Genomic DNA, 12,357 nt, shown 5'->3' on the forward strand with positions numbered 1-12,357 from the left:
GGGAGCTTGGCTGAAGCTGTCAACGGTACACCTGCAAACACACGGCCTCTCTGGCACAGGCTAGTCTCAGGGTAGTTGTACTTCTTAGGTGGTGTCTGGGTTTCCCCAGAACTCCCAGCGGAAGTGGCATGACCAATTCTAATCTAACCTCAGAAGTCACATAGCATTATTTCCGCCATACTCTGTTGGTCAAAGGAAGTTTTTGCTCACCCAGATTCCAGGGGAGGAGCATGGACTCCATTCCCTCGAAGTGTTAAAGAATTGGGGGCCTTTTTTAAAAAAGCCGCCATATCCCTATGGTCTGTAGAATCCTTTTCCTCTAGCCCAAGGCCCTGTGGCTGGAGCTGGCTGAAGCTGTGTAGCTGTTTATGGCTGTTGTTGGGGGAAGCATGATGGTGTGAGGGATTGGGGAGACACCCACACTTCTGATACTCCCTTTCCTTAAAACAGTGCCTTCTCTCCCCTCCTTCCTTGGCTTCTTTGAGTTTTAGGCTTTCAAAATAGCTCTGGGAGAATGACTCACTGCAAGGGTGATGGGGCCCCCAGAATGAAGCAGGCCCCATGGACTTACTCCAGTTGCAAGAAGGAAGGAAGCTAATATTTAATGAGCACCTATTATATTCCAGTTTGGAAAGAATTCTATACTGGATTCCAGTAGGTTTTCCAGAAGGAGTTCATTTTTTCCTCCCAACACCTCTGCAAGGAAGCGTTTTTATTGTCATTCTCCCTTTAGAAAGTGGAGGTTCAGAGGGTTCAGGGACTTGCCCCAGGTCATAGGGTTGGTGATAGAGTCATGATTCAAATCTACTTCATGCTACCTGCCCTGGGCAAGCATGTGGCAAAAGAAGTTGTCTCTCATGCCCCCCTCATGCCCTCCTCTTCCTCCCTGTCTGCTTGCTATACCCAGGGCCCAAGCTCAGCCATTCACTTCCCCATCAGAACTTAGCTGTTTGTGCCCCACTCAGGCACCAGTGACTGAAGATCTCTGGCACCCTGGAATAGGCCTGTTTCGTGGGCAGCCACAAATTCTTTGGCCCCCTTCCCATCAACAAGCGGGACCTGTATGTCCTCCCATTAACTCTGGGCAGATGCTGTGACCCACAGAATATGGCAGAAGTGTCACTATGCCATTTTCCAGGCCCAGGCCTTAAGAAATTGACAGCTTCCATCTTCTATCTCTTGAATCGATCTCTCTGGGCACCTTGAGCCATCACATGCAAGTCTGGCCACCCAGAGGTGAACTGTGCTGTGGAATCCAGTTGTAGATGCTCCTCTGGGGACAGTCTGAGCCCAGGCTGCCAGCTGTTCTCACTGAGGTGCCAGCCATTTGAATGAATGTGAGCGAGGCTGCCTTGGACCCTCCAGACCAGCTCATCTGCCGGTTGAATACCACTGAGTGACCTCAGTTGCCACTAGAAGAGCCACTCAGACAAGCCATACCTGAATTCCTCACCCCCAAAATCATGAGATATAATAGAATGGTTGTTTCAAGCCACTAAGCTTTGGAGTAACTTGATACACAGCAACATGCATTATCTCATTCAATCCATTCGTTATACCTATCTTATAGACTAGGAAATGTAAGCTCAGAGGGGTTAAATAACTTGCCCTAGGTCTTTCAGGAAACAGGAAGCCTAGCTGGCATTTGAACTTGAACTTGGGAAGTCTGACTCCATAACTCCCTCAAACCCAAGCATTTGTGATACCGCTTTTTGGTGGATCTATGTGTCCCTCCTGGCAGGAGTGTTGGCATTTCAACCCAAAACATTACCTTTAAACAAATAATTGAATTAATTTTCAAGGAGTGATATTTTTAGCACCAAGACATTCCCCTGTTTGAGAGATATATGGGGAGATTTGAAGATGGGGGGCGGGGGAGGAGGGGTTCCCTTCCCCAAACTCAGGACAGTGAGCGCTGCTGATTTATTTATCTTTGTGTATCCATAGCTGGCACAGAGCCTGTTCATGGTGGATACTTAATAAATGTTTGTTCAAGAATAAATTAGCCCACAAAAGAATAAGTGATGGAGTTGGAGAGACGGGTAAGTGGACCAAGACCTGGAGAGAAAGGTTCTCCTGCCATCTGGTGGCTATTCCTGGAACAACACTTTCTTCTCTGTGGCAGGAGAAGGAAATGGAAGGTTCCTTGGGGGACTTTGGCTGTGTCAGGTATCAGGTAGCATCATTCTAGACTGGAGTAGAGTGCCGTGTGGTGGGGCTTCCCCCAGGATCCAGACTTCTTGTCTCTTCCAGTGTCTGTGCTCCTTGAGGGTAAGCAAAGAAGTAGTGCTTTCCCTACCCCCAGCTCATTCTGTTCTCCAGAGCTAAGCATTCAGTAGGTGCTCAATAAATACTTGAGACTGAAATTTGTGAAAATAGGCAATGAACAATCTCATATTTCACCTTTACCTTCTAGTGAAGTTTGCAAAAAAGATAGCTACCTTGAAGAGAGGGGCCATTCTCTCAGAACTTACGTGGCCTGCTCCTGGCAAACCCTCAAGTCCCCGGCCATCCCCCACCTCAATCTCAGGCCTCAGGACACTGGCGCCTTCCCACCGCCAGCGTCTCCCACCTCCCCCCTTGCAGAACTGACAGGCCTAGATGGCTGTCTTCCTGGCAGTAAGGCAGGGTCGGACTTTTCCCTACGAGGTCCCGTACACGGACACAAAACACCATCGTCACATCAGACGAAGCCTCATTTGCCTCACCTGGAAAAACTTGGACAACAGCATATCTCCCTCAGAGAGCTGTTGCTCTGTGATCACATGAGCTTAGATGTGTGAAGTACTTGGAATCCGTAAGGCTTGCTACCAGTGTATGCGGTTACCTATCCTGGACAATTCCTAGGAAAATAAACACATGCCCCTCTTCATCCTCCTCAGACTCCTCAGCCAGACAGCCAGGCAGCCCCCAAAGTCCCACAGCGGTCCTCACCAACCCATCCCACCCAGGCTTTCAACCCAAAGCTGCCCTCGGGATCCGTGGCCTCTCCCATCCCCTCCCCCTGATCCCAGAGCAGGTCAGAAAGGCAAGAGGGGTTTGGTGAGAACAGACACTTTATTGTACACCATGGGGGGTGTAGAGAGGAAGGAGGGGCTCCAGGGGTGACAAAGCCTCATCCCCTCCCCTGGGCTGAGTGGTCTTGACCCAGGGCTCTGACCAGCATGGGGCATGTAGACTAGTATTTTTCTGAACTTGCGCCAGAACCGAAAGTGACACCTGGCATGTGTGCTTAGGATGAGAAGGGACGCTGGGCCCTTCTCCCCCATCCCCAGTCATTAGGCTCCAGTGAAGGGGCAGCAGGCCCCCAGTTTGGGGGCCTGGTGGGCGCTCAGGGAGTCGGGTGCATCCCAACATGTACTCCGGTGGGAGGGGGGAGGTGCGGCTGTGAAGAAGGCAGAGAGCAGCCCCCTCCCCGTACTAGTGCAGGCCTGCTTGGGCCTGGGACCACACAGCTTCTGACCCCCAGCCTCACGGCCTGTAGGCTGAGTCAGGAGGGCCTCTCCTAGCACTAGTCCCCACAGACTTATTGCTCGAGGGCAAAAGCCAACCTGGCTGGCATCAACCTCTGTGCCCACCTGTCCACCCATCTGGGCCTCAGGCTTCACGTTGCCTCAGTGGAGAGGGCTCCCTGAGCAAGAAGCTGGTGACTGGGGCTGGAGGGCGGGCAGAGGCAGGACCAGGCACCGGGGACTCTTTCAGGTACACCCCTGCCCTGCTCTGCCCCGGAGTCTGCTCTGTCCCCTGTGGGCACTGCATGGACAGCACCAAAGTCAGTGGGGTGGGGACCGTGTGCTGGAACATAGGGCCTGCCCCTCTCTGGCCACCTCCTGCTCCTCCAGGGAATCTGGGGCTGGATCTCTCTCCATCAGATGCCCTACCTGCTCTTGACCCCATCGGCCCCATCCACTCCCAGCTCCCCTGAGGAGTGAGCAGAGGTGTGTGTGTGTGTCAGAAGCACAGGGGAGGGGCAGCTGTTCCCTCTGAACACTGTCAGGGATGTCTCAAGGACAAACGCAGGACAGAGGCGCTGTGAGATGACGCCCTCTTGGGGTCTCACCAACCTAAGAACCCCAGCACCTTCCCCGGAGCTGAAGACGTTGTGTCTCCAGTGGGCACAGCAAGAAAATAAAATAAATGTGGGGACTTCTCCCACTCTCCTAAGATGCCTCATTCCCTGTTTCTGGCAAGCCCAGTGGGGTGAAGGCAATGAGTCACCAGTGAGAGGCATGTGCCCACGACAGGGGTTTCCCACAGAACCCTGCCCTGAGGCCTCGCCTGACGGAGCTGAGAGGAGGAGGAGGTGGCAGGAGGGCAGCGTGGCCTTCAGGAACGTGGTGAACACGGGGACCACAAATCAGCACCCTACGCACACCCACACCCACATATGCACGCACACACACACGCACACGCACACGCACACACCAAGCTCCGGGCCCTACGTCTAATGGCAGAGACGCAGCAGGACAGGGCCCGGCCTACGGCAGCCGGCTGCGAGCACTACCCAGCCCACGAGGACCAAGCTGACGGCCCCAGCTCAGCCGCCCTGTCACAGGCTGGCGTGATGGGGCCTGGTCCAGCCACACGCTACAAAATTAAAAATATATCAAATATACAATGAAAATAGATCTTTACAGCACTGAGGATGAAAATAGTCCACCAGCCACAGTATAATATTGGGTTTGTCATTTAACAGCATTTACACCCACATGTACAGATTGAATATACAATAGAAACAGAATATATAGAAGAGTATATATAGTAGTGTCTCTCCTGGGGCCTTGCTTTTCCTGTTGCTATTTCTGCTTGGGATTAGGCACAGGGCCAGGTAGGAGGCGTTGTCAGGTGAGGGGGCCTAAGGCGTGATGTTGTGTCCCAAAAGCTCATGTCTTTGTGGAGATGTGGGTCTCCCCCTCCCCTCACACACTCAGGAAGGATGGGTGGGGCTGAGAGGGCTGGAAATGGGAGCACGTGTCGGGGGAGGACGAGGAAGGGAGATGGCGAGTGGACCCCAAGGCGGGTGGGGAAAACCAAGGGACTAAGGGGTGGAGGAGGGACCCCTGGGCCTAGTGTGTCCCTCCCAGGGCTGAGAGCAGTCAGAGGCACAAGAGTGACTCAGGACCCTTTGTGGAGGAGCCAGGCCTGCCCCTGTCCTGCCCACTGCAGCTCTCAAAGATGGAGATTTGCTGTCCCAGCCAGTCTTCCTTCCTCCCCGGCTCCTTCCTTCCATCCATCCATCCTTGCATCCTTTCATCAGTCCATTCATCTCTCTGCAGATTCTGACCTCCAATCAGGTTCCAATCCTCTTAGCCTGCACTCCGAGGGCAGCCCTCTTCCGGGGGAGGCGAAGGTAAGCGTGGGTGGGGTGCCACAGGGCTGGGCCCCAGGACAGAGGCCTGGCCCTCCCCCTGGGCAGCTTCCAGTGGCCACAGCGCGGCCTGTGCCCCCTACACCCCGCCACGGGCCGGGCAGCTTGGGAAAGGTTTCTGAGGTGTCCACACACGACGTGCGCACCGGGTGGCTGTGCTTGCACAAGGAGAGGGGCGGTGGCCCAAAGGGGCAGTGAAATTATCTCTTTCCCAGGTGTGAGCCCCTGACCTCCAGGGACTGCCGTTCCAGGGCAGAAGCTGCCGCTAGCAAGAAAGTCGGGCCCCGGGCGAGAGGGGAGGGGGTATGCTTCACAGCTGTGCTCCAAACCATCTGACTTGTGCTGTGAACCATCAGGTGTGCTCTGGAGACCTCTCCTCTCTCGAGGACAGAGGCAGAGGCCACGACTCTGGGCTCCTGGGTGGGGGTGTGGGGAGAGAGCAGGCTAAGCCCTAATGGAGGTGGGAAGGGCTCTGGGGCCAGTCACTGCCCTACCAGGCAGGATGCGGGAGCACACCCCACCCACCCCAGGCAGGGCCAAGAACACTGGAGGGTCCACCTTGAGCCCGGGGCCAAGGAGCCCCCTCATCCCATCACCCCCGCTGCCAAGGCTCATGCTCTAAACCAGAGGGCACCGTGTGCCTCACCAAACAGAACTTGGGGATTTCTGCAGACTCCATCCCAAAGTCTGAGCCCTGAGTCCTGGCACCTCTGCCCCATCCCCAACCTTAAATTGGGCACCTCTGGAAAGGGACACCCCACCCAACCCATCCCTGCGCCACCACCACTACCTGGCAGCACAGATCTAAGGGACTCCGAGACCTAAGAACTGCAGGAGAGAGGGAGTATGGAGTGACCCCTGGAGTGGCCACTTGGAGTCTCCCCTGTGCTGGGAATCGGGACGTCTGGGTGGTTCCAGTTACTCAGCTGTAGTTTGGTAAGAGGATCTCTGAAGGTTAGCTGGGTTGGGGGCCTAGATTGGGGGACAGAGTTTCTCCCAGCCTCCACTCAGATCTAGGAAGCAGAAGTCGGCTGGGACTGGGGTGGAGGGTGAGGCAGGGCAGACCCCCTCCCCTTGGGCAGAGGGCCTGGCCTGGAAGGAAAAGCCAGGCTGGGACACGTGGGCTGGCTGGGTGTGGGAGGCGAGGCGGGCAGGGCTGGGCGGTGGTCACAGCTCCGACTCAGGGGTGCTGGCCAGGAGGTAGCCACTCCCATAGTGTCCGTTGGGGTTGCCACTGGTCTCCAGGGGCGATGTGCTGCCGGGCCCCAGGTAGGAGCGGTGAGTGGGCATGGGGGAGGGCGCCTCGCTGGGCACCTTGCTGAGGATGAAGCGGGTCTCGTCGTTCTCCTCCAGGTTGGAGATGTCCTTCATCATGCGGCCCTTCTTGTAGGACACGGAGAGGGTGTTGGAGCCGTCGGAGAGCAGGTGGAAGTGCCGCAGAACGAACACCACAGGGATTGGCAGGACAGCCACGATGATGAGCGTGATCAGGAGAGCCATGGCCCAGTTAGGGAAATACAGGTAGCGCTCCGCAGCCTAGGGGTGGACACGGGTGAGAGCGTGCTGCCCGCCCTGCCGCAGCCTCACCCTCTCAGACTCCAGGACCACCACCCCCGCCGCACTCATCCTGCCCAGGCACTGGCAGAGATGGGGTTCATCAGGGGCTGCTCCTTGGGTTAGCTGGTCCCCTTGGCTAAGGGCCTGAGCCTCCCTGGGTCTCAGTTTCTGCACTTGTAAAAAGCTGGGGTGGATCCACTCCACGGACTCCACGTGGAGAGAAAACGTGGGTTAGAAAGACTGGACAAGCGCGTTCACCTTTCTGACCCTCAGTTTCCCCATTTGTGTGACAGCGATAACACCACCTCTCTCTTTGGGTTGTTGTAAAGGTTACAGATCAGCTGTGCAGAGCCCCTGGCGGGGCCTGGCACCGAGTAGTTGCCCTATAAGGGGTTATCTCTACCACCTGTGGCATTAAAGGCCTGGGAAGATGCCAATGTCCCTGGGGTTTCAGACCCCGCCTCTCACCTCCTCCTTGATCCAGGCGCTGTAGCCCGGGGGCGTGACCCCCAGCTGGATGATGCTGGCCGTGGTGAGCACAGCCATGCACAGTGGAGACACGAACTTCCACATGTAGAAATAGAAGCGGTAGGGCCGGAAGCCCAGCATCTCCGTCAGCTCCTGCATGAACCTGCCAAGCACAGCGCAGGGTCCAGAAGTTGGCACCCCCCACTATGCCGGCACAATGCCCCCCAGCCACCTCCTCCAGGAAGCCTTCACTGACCAGTCCCTCCCTCCCAGGCTCTTACGCTCTTCACATTCAATACATTATTCTGTGGCCCCGCTGGCCTCTGAAAAGGCTCTGTTGTCCTCCCCTAACTTCCTCTGACTATGTCACGTCACACCTCACCCAGGGATATGATACAGCCCATAGGACACGCCCTGGGCAGGTGGACAGGCTCCAGAGGGCTTTGCTGGGCGCCCAGCCCACCTGGTGCTGGCCTGGCTCTAGACTCCCCCTGCTGGAAGAGAGGTAGAAGTGCACATTCCTAGTGTCCAAAGGCAGAAGGCCGTCCTGACTCAGGGATGCCTAACCACTGGGAGTGTGGGTGAAATTCCAGGAGGCTGGCAGGCTGTGTACATGAATGGCATGAAAAAAATCATCTTTACCTCAGTAACACCTAGCTGAAATCTTGCATTTCTTTATATTATAAGTGCAAGCAACGACAGTAGTATTAACAGTACCCAAGACGCTGTAAGCAATTGATTAAATCACAGATATTTTCCTAACACATTACAATTGAGATGCCGACAAACATCATTTATGCTCATCACTGCTTTGAAATTACCATTGTTATTAGACCCACAGCTAGATCTTGTAACTTAATGCAGTAAAAATAAAGTACACGTATATTACTGTATCACAGATTTTAAACATTATTTTGCTAATTTTCAATATAACTAGTTTCCTATATAATCTTATATATTTTATCTTATGCATTAAAAAATAACAGTCTGAGAAGGGGTACGGGGCTTCACCAGACTGCAGAAGAGTGAGAGCCTTTCCAGCAGCGTGTTCTAACCCCGGCTCACAGGGTTGCTCTCTGTCTTATCAGCCCATTCCCTCCTGCACTGTCCTAGGAAGTAGACGGCCTGTGAGAGTCTGATTCTGAGACCAGGTCTAGACATCAGGGTGGGTCAGGCTGAGTGGGTTAGAGGAGCCCCGGGCATTGCTGAGTGAGTGAAAGGACTTCCTGGGGACACAGATTTGTCCTGAAATGAGGAATGAGGCCAGGGGCTGACAGTGTGTATAGGTTTCCCTGAGGCTCAGGCTACGAGACCCAATCCTTTCATATTGCTGAATTCTCTTACCCCACCCAACCCCAAACTTAGGGCCCAAACCACACCTTGTCTCACACTCCTTTGTAGGTCACTCTAGAACTATGAGTCAGGTTGCCGAAGTCAATGGGTTCTTTGAGGGCAGGGGCCTCTTGTGTACCCACCAAGTGCTTAATGAGCTTGACAGAATTCTGAAGAGTTGGTACCCAGGAAAGGTGTTATGGTAATTTAAGCCCGTTCAGGATGATGCCAGCACCTGAATCCAGAAGACTTGTGTCCTCAGCCTGACTCTCTCTCGCACCAGCACAGTGGCCTTGGACAGTCGTGTCCTCTCTCTGAGACTCAGTTTCCCTAAGTGATCTGTAAGGGCACTTTCTGGCTGACATTCTGACTCTGTGATCTCCTGCCCCACTCATGAGCAGCCCTGGGAACACAGCACTCTCCAGGGAGTCATGATGGGACAGACCCTCCTCCTGTCCCCACCTCTCCCCCACGTCCCCCTTACTTCTTGGTTCCATAGATCCAGGCCACAGCGACGTTCTCAAGGATGACGATGACGGTGAGCGGCAGGGTGGCCGAGTAGTCATCAAACATGGTGACAAAGTAGTTTCCGGAGCGCTGGACGAACAACAGCCCCACGAAGAAGGCAAAGACACAGCAGCCCACTACAGAGAGCCGGGAGGCCGGTATGGGGGCAAAGGTGCAGGGTGGGTGGTGCCCCAGGGGTCTTGGGGGCACCCAGGTCCCTCCCATCTCACCCCTCCTCACAGCAGGCCTGCAGCCCACCCTCCGGTAGGCCCAGCCCTGCATGGAGGTGGGGAGGCGGTCCAGATGCTGAGGTCCTGAGCTCCTACTCTACTAGGCAGGGAGCACCCTGGGGCTGGGAGTGACAGGGATGGAACAGGGTGCAGGGCCTGCACGGAGGAGGCCGCCCCTGCTAAGACACCTCAGCAGGCCCTTGGGGAGAAGGGCAAACGAACCAAGAAAGAGGCCTATCTCCCAGCCCAGGTTTGGCACAGATTCCCAAACAGCCTTCTCCCTTCTGGCTCTGAAGTGCTCTTCTCTGGGTGGCAGAGCCAGGCTCCAGCTGTGTGCCGGGTTGGGTGGGGGGTGGGGAGGTGGAGCTTTCTAAGTATGGAGTCATGAATAACCCAGTGGGAAGCCAATCCTTCTACCGTCAGAGCCACCACCTGTTCACTGTCCCCCTGGACAGCCCACAGGGCCAGTGGGGGCTGCCGGGAGGAGTTACCTGTGAACATCTCCTTGGGCACCTTGAAGGTGTCGATGATGGGCGTGGTGATGCCCGCCATGGTCCCGATCATACTGCCCAGGCCCAGGTTGATGAGCATCAGGAAGAACATGACGGACCAGAACGGGGAGGCGGGGAAGTGCGTCATGGCCTCGGTGAAGGCGATGAAGGCCAGGCCTGTGCCCTGCACGGACTGAGGGTGGGTGTGGAGGGCGGGGCTGAGTGAGGGTCCACGCCCACCTGGGAGCCCCCTGCTTCCTTATCTCCGCCCTCAGAGCTTTAGGAATATAGCTGTTCCCTCCTTCACAGAGATCCCCGCCCCCCTAAATCCTCTTGCTTTCGGCCAGTGGGTCTCAAATTTGAGTGGGCATCAGAATACCCCCCAGGGAGTAAAACATTAATTCAGGGCTTCACCTGTGGGGCCTGGAATCTACGAGTTGTCCAAGGACCCCAGGTGATTCAGATGAAGATGCTCACTTTTAGAAACACACCCAGCTCAAGACTCTCCTCCTCTAAGCAATGCAGCTGCCCCCAGCTCTGAACGCCAGACTTTATCGAAGTGGTCTCAGCCTCGGCTGCCCAATGGACTCACGTTGGAACCTTTAAAAAACACTGATGCCTGGGTCTCTCCCCCAAGGACAATGATTTGTTTGGCCTGGGGGTAAAGCTGGGTATCAGGGTTTTATAAAGCCCCCAGGTGACTCTGATGGGCAGCCAAGGTAGAGAACCACTGCTTTAATGCCCAGGTCCCTGCTCACAGGGAACTGACCACACACTGTCCACTGACATCACTTCTGTTCTATCCTGTAGTGTCTGCGGACTGCGAGGGGACACCTCCCCAAACTGTGAGAGTGTAGTTCTTGTCATTTAGATGTTATCGAGATTGTATTATGTAAAAAAAAAAACTGCTATGGGGACTTCCCTGGTGGTCCAGCAGTTAAGACTCCGTGCTCCCAATGCAGGGGGCCTGGGTTCTATCCCTGGTCAGGGAACTAGATCCCGCATGCCACAACTAAGACCCCGCACAGCCAAATAAATAAATAAATATTAAAAAAAAAAGCCTGCTACCATCCTACTTCTATTCAGCGGACCAGGCCACACCTGTGAGAATGGGGCAGGGTCTCAAGGAAGGGTGCCGTCCTTTATGCTGCCAGTTACCTGGGGAAGAAACCAGGGCAGGGGTGCCCAGACATGGCCCTTTCACTCTTGATCACATGGGAAGAGCTCACAGGCGACACAGTCCCTCAGCATTAGGCTGGTGCCAGTAGAATGCAGCTGACTTTTTCACGAGCGCAGGGAAAGCGTCAGCTTCCCTGGCTCCACGGAGAAGGGGAGGGTTGGTCGAGGCTGACTGACGGGAGCTGGCTTGGCCCCATGTGAGCCCTGGCACCAGCTGGATCCCAGGACCCCATGGGTATGTCTCTCTCCTGTTACCCCTCCTAACAGAACAGTCACTTTGAAAGTTTCCAGCTGTGCAAACGGGGATAGAAGCAAGGTGTCCAGACTTGGGCCTGCACGTTAATGAGAGGTAGTATTGCCCTGCCCTCCCCAGGGGCTAAGGGTCATTGTGGCAGTGGGAGTGGGGCAGCTGGGGGAGGCGCAGAAGCATCAAGATTTGAACCCTGGCTCCCCTACTTCTTAGCCGTGAGACCTCAAGCAGGCTACAGGCTGCTCGCCTGTAAAACAGGAGACAACATTAATACTCGGCTCACGGCTCTGTCACGAGGGCCCAGGGGATAGACAGCAAAGGGCAGACGCTAATGTAAACACTTATTTTCTGCGTGCTGTGTCCGGGGCACTGTTCCAAACGCATTACACATGGCAGAGACGGGTGCGCAGGAAACCCATTCAAGACACGAGAAAGCCGTCCCCATTCCCTGTGATTTCTGGGACTTGTGTGTCTGCCTCGTCTTCTCAGAGAGACTCAGCCTACCTCAGGGCAGGGGTTTTGGCCTTCCCTCTGTCCTTCTCTGGGCACATAGTAGGTCCTCACTTATCAAGTAAAAAAATGAGTCCCTGGAGGCTTTCTGCACCCAAGCTCCAGCCACCCATGGCCTGTCTCTGGGTCTTGCACTCCCACACCTGCCTTTCTGCCCATCCTGGAAGGACAGCCTGCCCCATACCTTGTCCAGCTCATCCTCCAGAAGGCAGGGATCGAGGCCCAGGGCTGAGAAATGGTCCTCCTTCACGGTCTTGATGACCTTGTACATCTCCGCGTAGTCCTTAGTGGTCAGGTGAGAGAAGTTGACGTGAGGAGGGATGAGGGCCCGGCTCAGGACGTCGGTGTTGAGGTACCCCAGGATCTTCTCGGCATTCCTGCAGCACAAAAGGGGAGGGTAACGTCAAAAGGTTTAAAACAAAAAAGTCGAGAGAAAAGGTAAAAAAAAAAAAAAAAAAAAAGTGC

The 12,357-nt window shown here is 55.1% G+C and overlaps 1 protein-coding gene across 4 annotated transcripts in view; it reads right to left on the reverse strand.

The window, feature by feature from the left end:
* Positions 1-3,038: 3,038 nt before the first annotated feature.
* SLC6A17 (solute carrier family 6 member 17) overlaps positions 3,039-12,357 on the reverse strand; it is a 50,617-nt gene continuing 41,298 nt past the window's right edge. For all 4 annotated transcript variants that reach the window (XM_082432095.1, XM_082432093.1, XM_082432096.1 and 1 more), the window contains 5 exons: positions 12,077-12,269; positions 9,954-10,146; positions 9,210-9,369; positions 7,394-7,556; positions 3,039-6,904 (listed from right to left, as the gene is read on the reverse strand). In XM_082432095.1, coding sequence (XP_082288221.1) covers positions 6,536-6,904; positions 7,394-7,556; positions 9,210-9,369; positions 9,954-10,146; positions 12,077-12,269 — 1,078 coding nt within the window. In that variant the 3' untranslated portion in view covers positions 3,039-6,535. The remainder of the gene's footprint in view (positions 6,905-7,393; positions 7,557-9,209; positions 9,370-9,953; positions 10,147-12,076; positions 12,270-12,357) is intronic.

The sequence above is a fragment of the Balaenoptera physalus genome (genome assembly GCF_965194825.1).
Source record: "Balaenoptera physalus genome assembly, chromosome: 1".
Taxonomy (NCBI): Eukaryota; Metazoa; Chordata; class Mammalia; order Artiodactyla; family Balaenopteridae; genus Balaenoptera; species Balaenoptera physalus.